Here is a 21,403-nt window from a genome sequence, read left to right as displayed (position 1 = left end):
GACATACCTAGGGAGACCAGACTGGAGGCTAGTGTAGGATGCCAGGCCAGAGAAGGTGGTGGTTTGTGTCATGATATTGGCTGTAGAAGTAGAGAAGTTGGTAGTTTTGACAAATATTATGGAAGTTGAGTTGATAGGATTTGGTGTTCGGAGGAATATACTGAGGGATAGGGAAAGAACTGTTTACAGGGACATTCTTGGAGGACAAAGTTTGGAAGAAGGATGATGGGTTCAGTGTGCACAAGTAGAATTTCAGGGGCATGAGAGCCATCCAAGTGGCGATGTTCATTAAAGAATTGGATATAAAGATTCGGAGCTCAGAGAAGTCTGGGCTGGAATACCAATTTAGAAATCATTTTGACATTAGTTGAAGTCATGAGCTATAGGGGTCATCATAGAGTGCCATTGAAAGAAAAAGAGGGCTTAGGACCTTAACCGACACTATTTAATGTTAGAGTTGAAGGAGGCCAATTAGTTAGGGAGATTGAAACTGAGCAACCAGAACTCAGGAGAGCTTGAGGAGGAAAACTAGAAAAGTGTCGTAGGTATGAAAACCACAGAAAGTGAGTGAGAGTTTGCTAAAGAAAGAAGAAGTGGGTTATGTCAAAGACTCCTACTGAAAGGGGCCCTCTAGAATTGGCACCATGGGGTTCCTGATACCCTTTGCAAGAAGCATCTGTATTGAACAGTGGTAGGAGAAGCCATATTGAGTTGCAGAATGAATAGAAGATGAAGCTGTGTAGACAGGAACAAAATTAGAAGAACATTGCCAACAGAGATGTAGCACCAGCAAAGGCATATGGAGGTGCCCCAAACTGTGGTGTGCTTAGAAGACTTAAAGCAAACCCAAGTAGCTAGAGACTTGAGTGTGGAACAGAGAGGGAAGGAAGAGTGGCTGATGAAGATGCTGAAAAAGGAAACACAGGATGTGAACGGCCTTGAATTTGAGGGACAAAAGGAAGAAAAACTATGATTTCTTGAATGCCTTCTACATCCTGGGAGTTTTTATATTATCTCATTTAATACTCATGTAAATAAACCCTGTGAGTAACAGTAGAATTCCTATCTTCACTCTTCCCACTGAGAAAATAAGCTATTCAGAAACGTTTTACTTTTACTCAAAATCACACATCTTGTGAGCAATGGGATTCCAATCTCCCTCCCAAACAGGAGGATCTGGGGAAGTGCCTGCCGGGTGGTGGTATCAAGTGGAGGGGAACAGGGCCAGAAGCCCTTTCCTCCAGCAGCACCACAGCATCAGGTGAGTTAGCCAAAGCAGAGAAAACGTAGTCCAAAAACCAAAGCCAAGTACAACAAGAAAATATTCTAAGAGCCAAATGGTCAGTCTATCCAGAAGCCAAGTTGCCAGAGCCAAGAGAGGTTAGTCTACAAAGCCAAAACCTCACCTAGTAATCGGTCCAAAAGCCAAGTTAATCAGAAGCTTTAGAGCTTGATCAAAGAGAGGGTTGGGGAAAGCCAAGAAACTTCAGAAGTAGGCAAGCCTCCAGCTAAGCCTCAAGCTTCCAGTCGAGGTTTCAGATAACACTACCTCCTCAATCTGGTTTTCAGACAGGAAGGACAACTCGGGCTCATCCACAGGTGCCAATGCCCTCTACAGAGTAGAACATGGGTAGGACACTGGGTTAGTCCCTGGACTTGAGGAATTATACCTGACTTATATCCTAGAGGAAAAATACAGAGACCTGCAAAAAGAAACATCGAACACGGACCTGGTCTACTGAGGATACTCAAGAAAGCCAGAGCTATCAGGTGAACCAAGCCAGACCACAAGCCCATATTAAGGGCTTGGTTAAAAATAAGTCTTCTCTGGCAGCCCCAATGGCCCAGTGGTTTGGCCTGAGGTATGATCTTGGAGACCCAGGATCCAGTCCCACATCAGGCCCCCTGCGTGGAGCCTGCTTCCGCCTCCGCCCGTGTCTCTGCCTCTCTCTCTCTGTGTCTGTCATGAAAAAATAAAATAAAAATTAAAAAAAAAAAGTCTTCTCAGAGGTGACTGGTTGGCTCAATGGGTGGAGTGTGCAGCTCTTGATCTCAGATAGATCGTATAGTAGAAATTACTCAAAAACAAAATCTTTTTAAAAAGTTCTTCTCGGAGATCCCTGGGTGGCTCAGCGGTTTAGCGTCTGCCTTTGGCCCAGGGTGCAATCCTGGAGTCCCGGGATGGAGTCCCACATCAGGCTCTCGGCATGGAGCCTGCTTCTCCCTCCTGTGTCTCTGCCTCTCTCTCTCTCTCTCTCTCTGTTTATCATAAATAAATTAAAAAATCCTTAAAAAAATAAAAATAAATAAAAATAAAAAAGTCTTCTCATTGGCACAATAGCTCATTCCTTGTTTCATCTGAGTCTCACAACCATTCCATAGAGTATTGTTCCTCTCCCCTTCTCCAATTGTTTTATTTTTTAAAAAGATACATTTTTAAAATTTATTTATTTATTTATTTATTTGTTTGTTTATTTATTCAAGGGAGGTGGAGGGGAAGAGGGAGAGGGACAAGCAGACTCCTCGCTGAGCCTGGAGCGGAGAGGGGCTTGATCCCACAGCTGAGAGGGGCTTGATCCCACAACCCTGAGATCATGACCTGAGCCACAATCAAGAGTCGGGGTTTGGGATCCCTGGGTGGCGGGCGCAGCGGTTTGGCGCCTGCCTTTGGCCCAGGGCGCGATCCTGGAGACCCGGGGATCGAATCCCACGTCGGGCTCCCGGTGCATGGAGCCTGCTTCTCCCTCTGCCTGTGTCTCTGCCTCTCTCTCTCTCTCTCTGTGACTATCATAAATAAATTAAAAAAAAAAAAAAAGTTTGCTTTTAAGAGTCGGGGTTTAACTGACTGAGCCCCCCAGGCGCTCTCCAATCGTTTTAAACAGATGAGGAAATTGCAGCTAGAACAAGGTAAGAGATTGCCCAAAGTCACATCATTGGATGGAGATCAGAAGTGCAAGTTCAACCCCAAGCTTTGTTTTATGCAAATTCTGTCTCTCCTGCTGCTGTGGAAAAGAAATTGGTCAGGAAAGACTTCCCAGAAGACGAAGTGCCTGAACCGCACAAGCAAGTGGCAGGCCACCAAGTATAGAAGGGTGACAATGCCCTCTGGGCAAAGGCACAAGGACGCAACACGGCAGAGCCAGCGCAGTAAACAACACAGGGTTCTTCGAATGTGAGCCCCTTGTGGCCAAGAAGGTCCAGCTCCTAGAATGGGGCCTGGGGCTCAGCAGGGGCTGGGGAAGTGCTCGAAGGAACGAGGGAGCGAGGGAGCGAGGGCAGGGAGCGGAACGCAGAGTCTCCCCCGGAGGGTCCTGGAGATGAGGCCGGGAAACCGGGCGGGGGTCAGAAGTCGGAGGGGCTTGTATCCGACAGCGGAAGAGGAGGGAGGGGGCCGCGTGCGAGTGCAGGGAGGACGCAGGAGAGAGGCAGCTGGAAGGGGTTCCAGGAGAGAAGACCAAGGCCAGAAGTAAACCCGGCGGGCGAAAGGGAAGGACAGAGTCGAGAGACCTTTGGGAGTCAAGGTGCCAGGCACCGCTCCGAAGGGGAGGGGTGACCTGTGCGCCTGCACCCCTGAAAGGCGGGAGCAGCCGAGAGACGGAGGACGGCGCCTCGGGGGCCACGAGCGTGGGGGATGGTAACCCCCGACCCGGCCAGGTGGGCTGCACCCTCCGCAGTCCGTCTTCGGTCGCGGGCCCGAGAGGGAGGGGCCTCCCGGACCGGGGAAGGCGGCCGCAACCTGCCAGAGCCCCGTTAACAAAGGCAGGACTACAGTTCCCAGCATGCTCGGGCCCGTGGGGTGACGGCGGGCGGTGGCTGCGCCGCACCCGCCTGCTGGGCGCGGGACCCGGGTGGGCCCCCGAGCCCGTCCCCCCGGAGGGGTCTGCGGGGAGCGAGCGGGCGCTGCACCCCGGCCCCGCGCGCGCCGGGCTCGCGCCTCCCGCCTCCCGCCTCCCGCCTCCCGCCTCCCTCCCGCCGGCGCCCCGCCCCTTGCCCCACCCCAGCCGGGCGGCTTAGCTGGGGCCGCAGCGCGGCGGCAACATCACTCTCGCCGCCGCCGCTCCGCCCCATCCCCTTCTGTTTTCCTCTCATTCTCCGGTGGCAGCGGCGGGGAAGGTGGAGGCAGGGGCAGCAGCAGCCGCGCAGGCTGCGATGAATGATCCCCCAGCGCGGGGGGAGGACTCCAGGTGAGCCTCTGCCCTCGGGAGGACCGGGACCCCCGGCCGCCCAGGACCAGCCGCCCCCGCCATGGATCCCTAGAGGAGGAGGAGGAGGAGGAGGAGGAGGAGAAGACAGCTTCGCCGCCCACCCCCATCCCATTTTCCTCTTCCTTTATCTCATTGTTGCCGTCGCTGTTTACGGCAGCAGCGCTCCCTCTGCCCCAGCATGGGGCGGGCTCCGGGCACTGCCCTTCGGCCGGCACGGCTCCCGCGGCTGCCGGGGCACCCGGCCTGATTCTCCCTGCCCGGCCGGGGCGGCGAGGACCCGAGAGCGCTGGAGGCCCGGACTGCAGCGGCGGCGGGGCCACCTCCCAGCATCCCCACCCTCGGAGGCTGCATGCGGATTGAGGAGCCGCGCCGCGCCTGGGGGCTGGGCCCGCCCCGCTGATCCCGACCTAGCGAGGCCAGCAGGACCGCCCAGGCTGCGGAGGGGCCCCGGGGGCAGGAAGGAAGGAGCGGCAAGATGGCCAGTAAAACCAAGGCCAGCGAGGCCCTGAAGGTGGTGGCTCGGTGCCGCCCCCTCAGCCGGAAGGAGGAGGCTGCTGGTCACGAGCAGATCCTGACCATGGACGTGAAACTGGGCCAGGTGACCCTGCGGAACCCCCGCGCTGCCCCCGGGGAGCTGCCCAAGTCCTTCACCTTCGATGCCGTTTATGATGCCAGCTCCAAGCAGGCGGACTTATACGATGAAACCGTGAGGCCCCTGGTAGACTCGGTGCTTCAGGGTTTCAATGGCACGGTGTTTGCCTATGGCCAGACGGGCACTGGCAAGACCTACACCATGCAGGGGACCTGGGTGGAGCCCGAGCTGCGCGGGGTCATCCCCAATGCCTTTGAGCATATCTTCACCCACATCTCTCGCTCCCAGAACCAGCAGTACCTGGTCCGGGCCTCCTACCTGGAGATCTACCAGGAGGAGATTCGAGACCTGCTCTCCAAGGAGCCTGGCAAGAGGCTAGAACTGAAGGAGAACCCCGAGACCGGTGTCTACATCAAGGATCTCTCCTCCTTTGTCACCAAGAATGTCAAGGAGATCGAGCACGTGATGAACCTGGGAAACCAGACCCGGGCGGTGGGCAGCACACACATGAATGAGGTCAGCTCCCGCTCCCATGCCATATTCGTCATCACTGTGGAGTGCAGCGAGCGTGGCTCAGATGGCCAGGACCACATCCGTGTGGGCAAGCTCAACCTGGTGGACCTGGCTGGCAGTGAGAGGCAGAACAAGGCGGGCCCCAACACAGCTGCAGGGACCGCCGCGCAGTCCACGGGGAGTGGCGGCGGTGGAGGTGGTGGTGGTGGTGGTGGTGGAGGTGGAGAGAGGCCCAAGGAAGCCTCCAAAATCAACCTCTCACTGTCTGCCCTGGGCAACGTGATCGCTGCTCTGGCGGGCAACAGGAGCACCCATATCCCCTACCGGGACTCCAAGCTGACCCGGCTGCTCCAAGACTCTCTGGGGGGGAACGCCAAGACCATCATGGTGGCCACTCTGGGGCCAGCTTCTCACAGCTACGACGAGAGCCTCTCCACCCTGCGCTTTGCCAACAGGGCCAAGAACATCAAGAACAAGCCCCGGGTGAACGAGGATCCCAAGGACACGCTGCTGCGGGAATTCCAGGAGGAGATCGCCCGCCTGAAGGCCCAGCTGGAGAAGAAGGGGATGCTGGGAAAGCGGCTCCGGAGGAAGAGCAGCCGCAGGAAGAAGGCTGTGTCGGCCCCGGCTGGGTACCCGGAGGGGTCAGTGATAGAGGCCTGGGTGGCTGAAGAGGAGGATGACAACAACAACAACCACCGCCCACCCCAGCCCATCCTGGAGTCAGCTTTGGATAAGAACATGGAGAATTACCTGCAGGAGCAGAAGGAGCGCCTGGAGGAGGAGAAGGCAGCCATCCAGGATGACCGTAGCCTGGTGAGTGAGGAGAAGCAGAAGCTGCTGGAGGAAAAGGAGAAGATGCTGGAAGACCTAAGGCGGGAGCAGCAGGCCACAGAGCTGCTCGCAGCCAAGTACAAGGTAAGGGCCCGGGAGAGCAGGGGTACTCCGGAGAGGCCCATGGGCATCCAGGCTGGCAGGATTTTCTTTGAGGGTCTATGACCTGACCTGAAGCAAGGTGTCCTCCTCAGCACAACACACTGCCCTCCTGCCAACCACTCCCCTGGAGCAGCCAGGCGAATTCCTGGGATTCTGGGCTGCCAGGCAGAGCCTTCCAGGAGCACTGAGGAGAACACACAAACCACACACACACACACACACACACATGCACACACGAAGCAAAGCAGGCAGGGAGTCTTTCAAGCCAATGAGCTTGGGTCGATCTGCCCGACTGCCTGTCAATCTCTGTTGGTGGCCCTCTGAAGTGTCAGTCAGGTCCTCAGCGTCATTTGGCTGTGGGGTCTCTTGCATGGCCTTCTCCCCTGTGAACTCCTCCCTCTGCAGCACCTTCACACCTCACACCATTTTAATGATACCTGACATCTGGATAGCACTTCCCAATTTACCAAATGCCCCACAGACGTGATCTCATTTGATCCTTAGCCATCCAGGGTACAGGTTCTTAAATCCCCATTTTATAGGTGAATAACTAAGGCTCAGAGGTGACCTGACCATGGTTCCATCCTACAGAGTGGCAGAGCTGAGCTGGAACACATGGGCCTTGTGCTCTTCTGGGACTTGGATGGCAAGGCAGGACTGGGGATGGACCCTGCTCCCCACGAAAGCAGTCCGTGGGAACCATGCTGTGCAGGACCCAGTGCTTGGTAGCATTAGGAAGGAGATTCAGAGATCACAGAGAGGGTAGGGGAGAGTGCTGGGCTCTACCCTGGAGAACTGGAGTCTAGGCCCAGCTATGGTATCGCTCATTGAGTGGTTTTGTGTAAGTTGCTTCCTCCTTTCATCAAGCCTCAGTGTGGGGCTGAGGTACAGGGGCCCCTGCCAGGCCAGCCACAGACCTGGTAAATTTCATTGCTGCAGATGCCACAACTCAGTGTTCCAGTCATTTCCAGGTCCATGGATTTCTCAACACTGGGGGTGAGAGGAAGGACACAAGGAACAGGAGCTGATGACTTCCTGGGGAGAACCAAACATTGCTATTTTTTATGCCCTCACAAGTGTGCGGGCTAGGGAGCAGGGAACCCAGCTTGGGGAGGGAGAGCTTAAGCTGCCAGAAGACTGGGCAGATGAGCCGTATGCCATTGTCTGTGTTATGGGAACGTGCTGCTGCACCAGGGGCTCTGGCCTTGCATCTTTAATATTTAATTCACCTCCGTGAGCTCAGCAAGGGTTCTGCTGAGGTGATTCCTCAATGGATCAGGTGTCTGGCACCTTTGGGGCCATCCTGGAAGAAGCAAGATGTTAGCTGAACAGTTAGACTCAGCCCTCCCTGGGAGGAAAGGAATCCAGGCAATCTGGTGCTGTCCACTGGGAAATCTCACAGGGCCAACCTGTCATTGGTTTCATTACCAAGGGTACTCCCCTTACCCCTTACTTCCCTTCTCCACCCTCATTCCCCTTAAAGCTGAGAGGTAGTAGAATCTAAGACAGTAAAGAAGCACACTTCAGCCCTGAGGAAATGGGTAGAGGAGTTGATGTGAAGGATCCAGGGGATCCTTCCCATTGGGAACAATGGGGTCTCCCACTGCTGGGAACTGACTGGCTCCCTCAGTAAGATTCTTGGATCTAAGGCAATGTGGGGCACAGCTAATAGGACAACCAAGAGGTCAGGGCAGCCAGCACCAGAATTCTTATATTAGAGGCATTGTCCACAGAGCCCTCCTCAGAGCTGGCAGAGCTGCCCAGGGAAACTGAGGCCTGGACTTGCCCAGGTCCACACAGGTGAGTTAAGGAGATCCCAGACTCTCTATGCTTAATCCAGCCTCTTTCCATTTCTCCAGAGTCCCAATGTCACCTGTGCTACTTGATAATCAGAATAATTCATTTTTATGTAACACTTTGATGTCTTCATCTCGGGCAACCCCAAGAGACGGATATTACTGTTCCCATTTGACAGTTAGGGAAACCAAGACTGGGGAGGTTGAGTGACTATCTCTGTGCCCCCAGTTGAGGAGTGGTAGAGCCACTGGAACCCAGGTCTCCAAATGTTCCCAGACCTGTGCTCTTCCCAAGTCATCACTGTCCCTCCATGTTTGCTCACTGTGTGACTCAGGGCAAAGGCCTTTGCCTCGCTAGGCCTCAGGTTTCTATTCACCTAATGAGAAGTCTGACATATCTCCCTGGGGACTGAGTAAAATGGTCATTATGTGCCAGGCATTCAGATGTTAGAGAGGGAGGGTGGGGGGGCTGGGAAATTCCAGGAGGGGAATGAGTCCATATCCTGTGACTTCTTGTCACACCCAGCCCAGGACAAACAGCAACAAGCAGCTCAGAGAGGAGCCTGGACAGAGGACCCCAACTTCTTCATACCCCACAAGGCACTGTCTGGTTCAGCATTGGATCTTTCTAGGATGGAGGAAACAATTTGAGGGCTCTTGAGGGATCACCAGGGTAGAGAGGGGAGGAGCACATTAGAGTTAATCCCAGGCCAGCCTATTTCACAGGTTTGTGCCCAAGATTAAATGAGATCATTAGTAGGAGGGGGCATTTGAAATAAGTTGAAAGCACCAAATAAACGGAGAGGCATTAGCAGCCGCAAGGTGGCTTCCGTCAATCAAGCAGGGGTCCAGTGATGTCGGGAACTGACATCTTTGTTGTTAGCTTGACTCTGTTCTCCGCGCTGGCCAATCTCAAACTGCTTCACCAACAGCTCCAGAAGCAAAGCCAGACAAGAAAGATCTAGGAGAACTCAGAAGACGAGAGCTTGGGTCCTTCCTGGAAATTAACTGAGCTTTTGCTCCATAAACACAACACACCCCTCCAGTTCCCACTTCTGAGTTACAGCATCAGCTCCCCTAGTCGCCTCCCCCCAAACCCTTCTTCCAGCTCACACCACCCTCTGGGGGCAACTAAGCAGGAGCTGATACGACCTAGTGCCCTCATTCACTCTCTGACTCATCTTACAGCCTGGCTTGCCTGGCTTGCCTGCTTTTCCTGCCTGCCACCCCCAGGCTCCCCGTTTCCTTTGTTCTCCCCTCACTGTGTACAAACACCCTGCCTGTCTCCTTGGAGTCTCCTTTCATCTCTCCTTCCACATTCACTGCGGGCCTGGGGCCGGGGGGGGGGGGGGGGGGGGGGGGGGGGGGGGGGGGGGGGGGGGGGGGGGGGATGTTAGGGTGTGCAAATGTGTGAGGGCTTGTGATTGTGATCAGTGCCCTGTTTCTCACTAATCATTAGCAACCCTTACTCACGTGGTATCTCCAGGGGGCTCAATAGGGGGTGCAGAAGGAGTCACAGACTCCCAAGCTGGGGCTGGGGCTTATCAGACACAGTGAAACTCAAATGTTTGTGCACAGTGCACGTACCACAGTGGGGACTGGTGAAAGAGTGTGGATTGGTTGGGAGAAAGCCCACTTTACTCATATTTAATTGTGCAAGACATTTTCCTAAATGACTGATTTTGAACTTTATTTTTTTGAGGGATTGGACCAGGTGATTTGTACAACTCAGATTCTAGATACTTAGAAGAAAAAGAGAGTATCTAGGGAGGTCAGGGCTGCAGATGACACCGAAGGCTCCAACCTTAGAGAGAAGTAGAAGAGACACTGCCTGTTGATCCCCATGTAAGTAGGTCTGGAGGGAGAAGAGCAGGCGGGTCCTGGCTGGAGCCCAGCTCTGTCTGTGGTGGGTGTAGAAAAGAGACCCTGTAGAAGTAGCCCCCGCAGCCAAAAGGATGAGATCATCGCAGAGAATACAAACTGCATTGAATTTTCACTGTCTACTCTGTGGCTCCCTCTTCTTCCCCCCACCTCTGAGCATTGGGATTGACCATAAAAAGATATGTAAGAGGGAGTTTCAAGCCCCAGAAACAGCAGTAATCACAATAATAATGCTGTTTACTTAACACTTGCTACATGCCAGCCGCAATATGCTACATATTACATACAAATGATCTAATGTCACCCACACAAGCACCTTGTGGTGGTGTTACTCTTGCCATTTTATAGGTGAGAAAACCAAGGCCCATAGAGGTTAAGTAACTCTCCCAAGGCCTGGTGATTTGTATGTGGCAAATCTAATTAAGGCCAGGTTGGTTTAACACATAGATCTTCTTTTATGCCTAAAGATTCAGGAATATCATTTTGGAAACTGGTTGCTAGGAAGGTGGTGAAAATTGGCAGATGCTTGTGCCATGGAATTTGAGGTGACAAAATCCAATGGGCAGCTGGAAATGGATTGGTGGAGTTTAAGAGCAAGCACAAGAGTAGCGATGGAGATTGGAGGGCCCATCTGTAGAAGAGAGCTCAAATGAGACCCACGCCTTCTGTTCTTGACACTCTCTCCCTCTAGTAAATGACTCTCCCAGGGTCTCCCATCCTGGTCTCTCTGCTGGCTGTGTTTTTTAGAGTGCTATATTTAGATCATGTGCCTCAGACATGGACAGGCCTGGGTTTAGTGACTTACTAGCTCTAAGACCTCAGTTACCTCATCTATAAAATGAAGTAATAACAGTACCGACATCGGTTCTATTGAGGGGATTAAATGAGATAATCAATGTTAAAGCACTTTGCACTGTTCCCGGCATGTAAGCACAACTGTTTATTACAATCTAATGGACAGTTTCACTTGGCTTCACCTTCCTGATAAGTCAAAAACACCATGTTTTAGTCTGGCATTCAAGACCTACCAGAGACTGGCTGCCATATATCTCCTCAATATTGCCCACCCAAGCAAGCTACTCCAATAGGAGCACCTCACAACCAGCTGGTCTACCTCTATTTTTTGAACCTAATATGCACCTCACTGCCTTTCTGCTGATGGCACTCTTTTTATATCCTAGATTGTCCTGGTAGCCAGGAGGTGGGAATTAGGGGGGCAGACTAAGCTCAATATTAAGAACTTTTTTTTTTTTTTAAGATTTTATTTATTTATTCATGAGAAACACAGAGAGAGAGAGGCAGAGATGTAGGCAGAGGGAGAAGCAGGCTCCATGCAGGGATCACACCCTGAGGCAAAGGCAGATGCTCAACCGCTGAGCCACCCAGGTGTCCCTATATTAAGAACTTATGGATACCTAGAAATGGGCTGCTTCTAGAGGTAGCAGGCTGCAATCCCTGGAAGTCCTCAAGGAGAAATGGAGTGTCAGAGTTGCTCTAAAGGGATTCATGTATCTGTAAAGCCTTTGAACTAGATGGTCTTTAAAGTCTCTTCCTCCTAAAAGCCTTTAATTGTTAAAAATACTATTTTAAAAAAAAAGATTTTATTTGGGCAACCCCGGTGGCTCAAGGGTTTAGCGCTGCCTTCAGCCCAGGGCCTGATCTTGGAGACCTGGGATCGAGTTCCACGTCGGGCTCCCTGCATGGAGCCTGCTTCTTCTCCTTCTGCCTGTGTCTCTGCCTCTCTCTCTCTCCCTCTCTCTCTCTCTCTCTCTGTGTCTCTCATGAATAAATAAAATCTTTTAAAAAATATTTTATTTATTTATATGAGAGAGAGAGGGAAAAAACACAAGGGTGGGGAAGGGCAGAGGGAGATGGAGAAACAGGCTCCCCACTCCCCACGGAGCCCTACGTGGGGCTCAATCCCAGGACCTGAGCCAAAGGCAGATGCTTAACTGACTGAGCCTCCCAGGTGCCCCCAAAATACTGTTTTTTTAGAGCAAAATATAAAATACTCAGTTTATCTTTTTGAAAATTAAGAGGGTTTAGATTTTAATGTATATGTTCAATCAATAATAAAAAAATAATTTTCAGCTTTCTCTCATGGCCAATTAGAGAAAGACAATAAGACAAGAGAGAAGAGAATAGAGAGAAAAACAGGAAAGAAATAGAAGGGGACAGGGAAGAGGGAAAAGAGAAGTGGAGTTATATAAAGGCAGGGAGGGAGAAGGAGGGAGAGGGTGGGTAGAGGAGTGAACAGCAGGGTTTCTGTGGAGAAGAAGCTCCAATAGGAGAAAGTGCTGTAGAGGACAGTTAAATACTCATCGCCGGCAGTGTGATCATTTAACAGAAGTATCACGAGCTGGGGGCATTTTGTAATATAAAGATTTGACAGGCAGGAAGCATTTAAGACTAATACATTTCCATCAGAGATTTTGGGCTTCAAGTTACATCAAGGCTCTGCAGGCCTTTTGGTCCAGTGTTGGGTTTCTCCCAATATGCATTGGCTGGGGGAGTGTATTATAAATTGCCCTTCGTCATTTCCAGCCCCCAGATAGCACAAGACTGGATGAAGTGGCTGTGATAATGTTTTCTTTGTGTTCTGAGGACTAGAGGAAAGGCCTGGAATTCAGCTGGAGAAGAGCACCCTTCTCCCGCCATGCCCTGCCAGCCCATTGCACTTGGCCAGTCTAGCGCATTTCTGGAGCCTTCTGGGCCTGAGAGCTGCTGAACCAGCTGGCCTGAAAAAAATAAGAAAATGGTCCCTCTTCCCACAAATCCAACCCTTCAGCCCTGCACACTGTGCAAGGCATCCCTATATGCTCGAAGTTCATAGGGCATCTACTTTTATGGTTTGGTGGATCTAGAATTTTTAACATACTGAGAAGTTCCTGGGTGTTAACTCCTGGTCAGACTAAAGAGGTACTTCTTGGTTGTCTCCCTTTCCTGCCAGATGTACTCAGCAGAGGAGGACCAGGCCCTGGGCTGGTCTGTTTCTATAGCACTAGGTACTGGACCTGCAGGCTTTCTTCTTTTTCGAGATGAACCCACAGAATAGTAATGGCAACAATAGTAGTGATGATGACAGCTACAAATTTTTTTAGTGCATGTCTAACGCCAAGCAGGCTGCTGTTTTCTCTATGTGCATTGTTCTTCCTTAATCACCATGAAGTACTACTATTTTAAAAATATTTTATTTATTTGACAGAGAAAGAGAGCACAAGCAGGAGAAGCAGCAGAGGGAGAGGGAGAAGCAGGCTCCCCACTGAGCAGGGAGCCGGATGCAGGGCTTGATCCCAGGACCCTGGGACCATGATCTGAGCTGAAGGCAGACACTTAACTGACTAAGCCACCCAGGTGCCCCAAGTAGTACTATTTTAATCTCCTTGTGACAAATGAGGATCCACATGCCCAGGAAGTGTTAGGGCCAGAATAGGAGCCCCCGTCTGCCTGACTCCAGAGCCCATGATCTTCACCTTCACACTATAATACCAACCTTGGAAATGAAGGATTCATGCCACATCCCCGGCTAATAGGCCCCAGTGGGAGCTCTTGTCTGCTGAGATGCTTAACTCAACCCATCTCTGTCCTTCCGTATGATGCAAACCCCCAGCCTCTGACTCACCTGGCTCCATCCATTCATATAATCAACAATTCTTTTTGTGTACCCATGACCAAGAACATAAATCTGTAGGTATAGTTAACAAAGTCTTAAAATTATTTCAATTTCTGGAAGAAATGAGAATTCACTAGTAGTGGTTATTTCTAGGAATTTTAATGGGGAAGGGAGCTTTCGATTTTCACTTTGTACTTTCTTTACTTTTTTTGCTTTTACTGTAAGCATATATTATTTTGTTAAATAAAAACTAATCTACAATTTTTAAGAGAGAAAAAATATAAAAGAAATGTGAGGGATGCCTGAGTGGCTTAGTGGTTGAGCATCTGCCTTCAGCTCAGGGACTGATCCCGGGATCTGGTATCGACTCCCGCATCAGGCTCCCTGTGAGGAGCCTGTTTCTCCCTCTGTCTATGTCTCTGCCTCTCTCTGTGTGTCTCATGAAAAAATAAATAGAATCTTTAAATAATAAAATAACTAAAATCTTTTAAAAAATGAATAATTGAGGAAGATCCATGGTTGATAATAATTCTCAGTGATACCCAGTTATTGGCAATCCTGTGACCTTGGACAAGTCCCTTCCTCTCCCGGGGACTGTAAGAAATGATCAGTAAATGATTCCTTGCTTTCTGCACCATTTGCTATTCACCTGAGAAGCAACAGGTTAGGACCCCAGGGTTAGAGGTCAGCCTGAATGATGGACAGTGGGAATTGGAGAGGAATGACCAAGCGTTGCCTGGGAGCTTCAGGCCATACGACCCCAGATGACCCACCCAAGCTCCTGGGCCCTGTGCCTAGGCTGTCAAATGCTGAGTCTGCACTTCATGCCTCCTTATGTCTCATCCAGTTCTGACACTGTGGCATCCTATTGTCTGGCTGGAGGGAAATAGGGGAGAAGGAGGAAGTAGGGATCAGATCTGAGGCGCTCGTGGTTTTCTCACTGAAGTGGATGGGCCAATTTTTTTCTTCCTGCTTTTCTCTACTGGGCATCCTTACCCTGCCCAGAACGAGGCTGCAAGTGGAGTCCAGGTCACCTCACTCCCCAGCCAATATGTTTCCTGATCCTGAATTTTTTTCTTTTGATGAGAGAATTCCTAGCATCCGAGAGACCGATCATTTCTGTCACATTTCGAGACATCCAAGGAGATTCAAGGCAGGAAACAGACTGGGTCTCCTAATTTCTGTTCCCCTAAGGCAAAGAATCCCTGAAAATAGCACTGTTCTTCCCTCTACCATTGTCTCTTTTGTTTCGTTTTCCCTTACTGCTGGCTCCTCAAGATCTACAACCAGGGAGCCTCAAAAAGAGAAATAGGTCTTTGACAGTCAGCATGGCTATAATAAGAGATAGAAGCAAAGACTTGTCCAATAATTGTTTTGTTCTGTTCTTTGTGATAAGTCATGAATACCTGTCAATCCACATACTGATTGACGAGTAACCACTGACTTCTGATTGTACTTTATCACTTACCAAGTACTTTCACATCTGTTACCCAACTCACCATTCTTACCCAAAGCCTATGAGATTTGTTGGTATTCTCTTCCATTTGACAGATAAGAAAACTGAAGTCCAGGGGCTAGTGCCCTAGATTTCATAGCAAATAGGGTGGCACAGTGTGTCCTAGTATTCAGACTCCCTGACATGCCCAGTGCTCTTTACATCATCCCGCTATGGAACTTGGGAGGTGGCCTTTCCCATGAGCATTCCAGCGGTTAGTCTCTCTCTGGGGTGCTAGGGATCCTGACAACCTCTGCCGAGCATACAATTAACACTCTAACCACTCATCTCAGAGGCCCCCATAAGATGCCTCAGGCAGAAGCATCATCAGCAGAGATCTGCCTGTTTTAGCTCGCAGAGAAAGAAATGGTGCTCTGAGCTTTCCCGATGGTTCCTGAGTCAGTGAAGGTGCAGATACCAAGTGCTGCTTCTCTCCAAGGTACCCTCCTGCCTGAACCCAGGAGAAAGCTGTAGCACAGGGATGCCAGTGGAATTAAGAGTTTGGTGTTCAAATATCACCTCTGCCATTTACTGGCTCCATAATCTTGAGTGAGTCAGTTCATCCATCTGAATATTAGTTTTCTTTTATGTCAAGTGGGGATCATACTTGTTATCTCTTATGGCTCTTATGGTGATTAAATAGGATGATTAATTTAAAAAGGACCTAGCCCAGCCTCAGACACATGACGAGTCACATCTGAGACTCCTGTCTCCTGCGGCATGTGAGAGATTAGCTGGCAGTAGCAGAGCAGAGCCTGTCTGGCTTCTCTCTGAAATCATACCTGATGGTATCTTCTCAGACAAGTGGCTGGCTGGGCCTAGCTGTCTCCACTCTGGCTTTTCAGATCAACACTTAATGAAGTACTGGGGTACTTCTTGTCTTGTACCCCAGTGGCTCTTGGAACAGGAAAGAGTGAGCCTCTGAACATCTACGCTGGGTCTATAAACTAATATGGTCCCTGTAATGAGCTTGGCTATTAATTGTCATGGCAGCTGACCTGCCTCTAATACCTGGAATCAAGACCCTAATCAAATTGGGAAATTATGGGATGCCTGGGTGGCTCAGCGGTTAAGCAATTGCCTTTGGCTCAGGGTGTGATCCCAGCCGAGGCTCCTGCATCAGGCTCCCCATGGAGAGCCTACTTCTCCCTCTGCCTGTGTCTGTGCCTCTCTGCCTGTGTCTCTCATGAATAAATAAATAAAATCTTAAAAACAAAATTGGGAAATTATTCAGAAAGAACATAGTCAATGTAGGAGCAGATACATGTCCTTAATTACGAGACTCCAGGCTTAGACTAATCCATTTCTGGGACTCAGTTTCCTAATCTGTAAAGCAAAGTGGATTGGAGCTGATGATTGGCTGAGGTCGCCTTAGTTATGCTGTGATTTGTATCAGTCTCTCAAGAGTCAAACCATGGCCCTGGAGCTCCCCATCCTGTTTCTTCCACCCCCACGGCCACTGCTTGCCTTTTCGTCACACTGGACTTATTTAGAACCAGTAGGACCAAACCCAGTCCTGTCCACAGGCCCCACCCACCTATCTTTTGCCTTGAGGGATCACAAAGGCAGCATTAACCCGGGCATCTAAGAACTCCAGAGAACTTTTCTTGGGGACCAGAACCCCTGTATTCCCAGCCCTTGCTTAGTATCCCTCAGCCTGAAGGGGGCCTGGGGATTTGAGGCATTCCTGTCCTCCCTGCCCTCCATAAGTGATAGAACAGAGAGATCTGAAGAAAAGGAGGTATCCTCAGAAAAATGGTGAAAAATTAAAAGCAAAAGCAAAAAAACAAAAAAACTCTGTTTCTAAGCAAAGAATTGAAGTCATGCATGACGAATTTCAGAGTGAGGGGATAAAGCGGACAACATGGATTGAGACTAGGCAGAAAGTGGGGGGTGAGACATTGCACCTGGATTGGGGCCCACCCACAGATTTCGAGCCAGGACCAGCCCCCTCTTCTAGCACAAGACAGGCTCTGTCAGGCAGGCTTGGCTGATAGTGTTGGGCTAGGCAAGTGGGCAAGACTTGGCGAGTCACCAGAAAGGCAAATTCAGTTGTCATTCAGACCACGTCTGTGCTGGGTCTCAGCGGGACTAGTAGAGAAACGTAGGGGCAGTGGACAAATGGAATGGGGTGATAATGGACAATCAGACATCATCCAGAATTCTCTGCATGGAGCCCAGGACCCAGCCAGAAGGAGAAATCCTGAAGCAGACTTGCACGTCCAAGGAGATTTCCCCTGAAGGTGGAAGAGCAAGACAAACAGAGAGAAATCTGTCCTGGGAATCATGTCATGGAGGCTGGGAAGAGGCTTAGAACTTGGGGGTGCTAACAGTCTTGGCCGATACATCAGATTCCAGGCCTGACTGGCAGCTCAAATTCTGCCTGACAGTGTCCAAATGGGTTTCTTGAATCCAGAATTTTGAATGAGAAGAGTGTGGGACTAGGTATGAGTAGCTGGAGAAGCTGGAGGTTGAGCAAAGAATTGTTTTGAATCAAAGGTCTGTGTCCTTACTTAAAAATCACCAAGTTGGGGGCCTAGATGGCTCAGTCAGTTGACCATCAAATCTTAAAAAAACAAAAAAACAAAAAAAAAAAAACCCACCTCACCATAAAACTCACGGGATGCCTGGGTGGCTCAGCGGTTGGGTATCTGCCTTCAGCCCAGGGCGTGATCCTGGAGTTCTGGGATCGAGTCCCACATCAGTCTCTCTGTATGGAGCCTACTTCTCCCTCTGCCTATGTGTCTGCCTCTCTCTCTCTGTGTCTCTCCTGAATAAATAAGCAAAATCTTTCCAAAAAAAAAAAAGTCACCAAGAAACAAAATAATTAAAAAAACACATGAAAGAGGTATGTTGTGAAAAGAGAGATCAGACCTCCAAAGTCCACCTTATTCTATAGAGAACATAAAATAAATGGGGAGGCTCAGTTTTATATCTATGATTATAGCAAATTTTAAAAATAATGATGATAATGCCTATGACACTAATAAAAGTTGTTCCATTATTTATTGCTGGCAGTAATTTAAGTGGTATAATCTATTAGAAAGGTAACTTGGCAGTATGTCTTAAGATAGACAAAATGTTGATGATCCTTCATCAGATCCTGAAATTTCCTTCTAAGAAAGTCATCTAAAAAAACAAAAAAATTGTATGTACAAGGGTGGTTTCTTTTTTTACAAGGGTGTTTATTGTAAACAATGTACACAACCAAAATGTCTTCTAATAGGAGTTAATTAAATACATTTAAATTATCTACCATAAGGGATCCCTGGGTGGCGCAGCGGTTTGGCGCCTGCCTTTGGCCCAGGGCGTGATCCCGGAGACCCAGGATCGAATCCCACATCGGGCTTCCGGTGCATGGAGCCTGCTTCTCCCTCTGCCTGTGTCTCTGCCTCCCTCTCTCTCTCTCTCTGTAACTATCATAAATAAATAAAAAAAAATTAAAAAAAATATTTATAAATTATCTACCATAAATATTATGCAGTCATTAAATTTATAGTCATAAACCTTATGGAAGTAACAGCAAATTCTGGAGGGATTTGATAAAATGGAAATAGCAGGACATGAGCTTATATTTATACCATGTCTATGATGTGCATTTGGAAAAAGTTGGAAAAACAGGAGAATTAAAAGAAGCTGATTAGGTAAGGGATATGTGAAATTTTTCTAATTTTATCTTATTTCTGTAGTTTTTTGATCTTCATATTTTTTTTCTAAAAGAAAAGACAAAATTAAAAATAATGTCCCCAGGGAGGTTCCTGGTTGGCTTAGTCTGTAAAGCATGCAGCTCTTGATCTTGGTCCTGAGCTCAAGCCCCACATTGGGCATAGATCTCACTTAAAAAAAAAAAAAAAAAAAAAAAAAAAAAAATGTGTCCCTAGAATCCCTTAATACACTCTTAGATATTTAATACAGTCCTCCTGAGATAACAAATTCCATAAATTTATGACCTTCTTTAAACAGTAGAACCTCTCTTTATTTGTCCTAGAAGCCCAAAGTATAAGCTCTTCTCTGTGTACCAGGGTTGATCGGAAAAGTGTGGGTCATTCCTTTTCACACCTATTTTATTTTATTTTATTTTTTTGGTTAAGTGAGCTCTATGCCCAACCTGGATCGAACTCACAATCCTGAGATCAAGAGTCCCATGCTCTGTGGATTGAGTCAGCCACACGCCCCCACACCTGTTTTGATCGTATAGTTTCCAGGTCTATCCTCTTAACCTTTCTTTGTCTTTGTACGCTGAAGAATCCTATTTTTTAATAGCCCTTGGATGGTTTTAGCCGTCCTTCTCTGGATCTCTCTCCTGCATGTCCCCAGAGACGCAGCGAGGCAACTACACACAGTACTCCAGATTCAGCTGCATCACCATTTTATATTAGGGTCGAATGATTTTTGTTTTGTTTCCAAAAAGCCTTCATGATGGTGCCTGGCCAGATGCGGGTGGCTTTTTTAGCTCTGACAGCGTATTAAGCCAATGTCTTCTGGGAACAATAGAGAATTACTCCCCCACCCCTTGTTTTTCTTTTTCTTTTTCTTTTTCTTTTTCTTTTTCTTTTTCTTTTTCTTTTTCTTTCTCTCTCTCTCTCTCCCTCTCTCTCTCTCTCTCTCTCTCTCTTTTTAGCTTATAACTGACTGCTCACAGCTCTCATTGAATAAGTAGAGCTAGGATTACTTTTTCCCAGAATGTAAAACTGTAACTGAAGCTCATCTGACATTTTTTGTCAGCTCAGGCGGCCTAGAAATTGTCTCGAACGTTACCATTATGAGGATCTGGCGGTGTCTGTGGAGCTGGGTATCTGGCCAGTGCTCTCTTTCTTGCATGATTTCTAATGGAGATCAGTCCTGTTCTTTCCTATCTGAATATTTTTCCATCCAGAGAGATGCCTGTGTGCCTCTGTTTCCTTTCCCTAATCCACTCCCCTCCCTCATCTAACTCGACTAACCTCTGATGTAGAACCAAGCCAGGAGCATTTTAACCTCCAAAGTGCTGGCCATGGGCTCCCCCAAGTACTGGAATAACCATGGGGTTTAGGCTGACACGATTTCCTCCTGCTGGAAACGTGTGGCTTTGCTTTTAGCAGGTTCTGCTTCCTAAAACATTGAACAGAAAGAATGTCTGGAGTAGACGGGCATTGAAGCCAGGCCTACCTGGGCCTGGATTCTCCATTTAAATTTAGCGGCCATGATGTGACCTTGGATGGATTACTTACCCTGTCTGAGCTTTCCTGAGGAAAATGATGGTGCTAGTGGGATGCCCCTTAAAGCATGTCACACAGGCCACCTGGGGATCTCATTACAAAGCAGTTTCAGATTCACTAGGTCTGTGTAGGGCCTGAGATCTTGCCTTTCTTTTTTTTTTTTTTTTTTTGCGTGAAAGAGCAGAAGTGGGGGGAGGGAAGGGCAGAGGGAGAGGGGGAAGCCGACTTCCCACTGAGCAGGGGGCCTGACTCGGAACTCAATCCCAGGACCCCAACTGAGATCATGACCTGAGCCTGAAGGCAGAAGCTTAATGGGCTGAGTCACTCAGGCGTCCCTGAGATCCTGCACTTCTAATGAGTATCCAATACTGATTCTGGGGGACCTCAAAAAGCAGTGATTCCGTAATAAGAACCTTTGAAAATTTTAATGTGGACCTTATCATGGGCTCCCCGGGCCTTTTCAGTCTGATTGGCAGTGGGGTGTAGCCTGGGCACTGGGCTGAGTAAAAGCTCCCAGGGTGATTCTAATATACATCCAAGTTTGAGACCCACTTAAAGAGTTATTAGAAGTAAATGTGAGAGGTGTCCGGGTGGCTCAGTCGGTTGAGTATCTGCCTTCAGCTCAGATCATGATCCCAGGGTCTTAGGATGGAGCCCCTGGGGATGCTTCTCCCTCTGCCTGCTGCTCTGCCTACTTGTGCTCTCTTTCTCTCTGTCAAATAAATAAAATCTTAAAAAAAAAAAAAAAAAAAAAGGTAAACGTGAAACACCTAATCTGCAAAGAAGACAATGGTTTTCTTCCTCCTGAGTCCTCAGCCTGTTCTCGCTTCACCCCAGTCCCAGTCCTTCAATCAGTCAGGAAAACCAGGGCATGAGCAGTTGCCCTGTGCCGTCCTTTCTAGACTCTTCCCCGGAGCGCCTGGCGCCGGAGTTCTCACAGCCAGTCCTGAGGGGAAGGGCCCAAGCTAATAATGCTATGTGGCCTGGCAGTGGGAGTTTTAAAAGCTCCCCAGTAATGCTAATACAGCAACCAAGTTTGAGAAGTAGGGTCTTTATGCGGTGGCAAGGAGTGAAGAACACCGGAATGACATAAAGCACCAAGGGGAAGTGCAAGGACTCCGGGCTGAAGTGTCCCAGAATAGGAAACCAGGCCAGACACCAGGTCCCCCAAGGT

General features: G+C 49.2%; 1 protein-coding gene across 2 annotated transcripts in view; it reads left to right on the top strand.

The window, feature by feature from the left end:
- The first annotated feature begins 4,530 nt into the window (after nt 1-4,530).
- The window catches only part of KIF3C (kinesin family member 3C), a 38,529-nt gene continuing 21,656 nt past the window's right edge, over nt 4,531-21,403 (top strand). For both annotated transcript variants that reach the window (XM_038560978.1, XM_038560977.1), the window contains exon 1: nt 4,531-6,228. In XM_038560978.1, the coding sequence (XP_038416906.1) occupies nt 4,681-6,228 (1,548 nt within the window). In that variant the 5' untranslated portion in view covers nt 4,531-4,680. The remainder of the gene's footprint in view (nt 6,229-21,403) is intronic.

This window comes from Canis lupus, chromosome 17 (assembly GCF_011100685.1).
Source record: "Canis lupus familiaris isolate Mischka breed German Shepherd chromosome 17, alternate assembly UU_Cfam_GSD_1.0, whole genome shotgun sequence".
Lineage (NCBI taxonomy): Eukaryota > Metazoa > Chordata > Mammalia > Carnivora > Canidae > Canis > Canis lupus.
The sequence above is the reverse complement of the archived record's forward strand: the minus strand, read 5'-3'. Positions and strand labels throughout refer to the sequence as shown.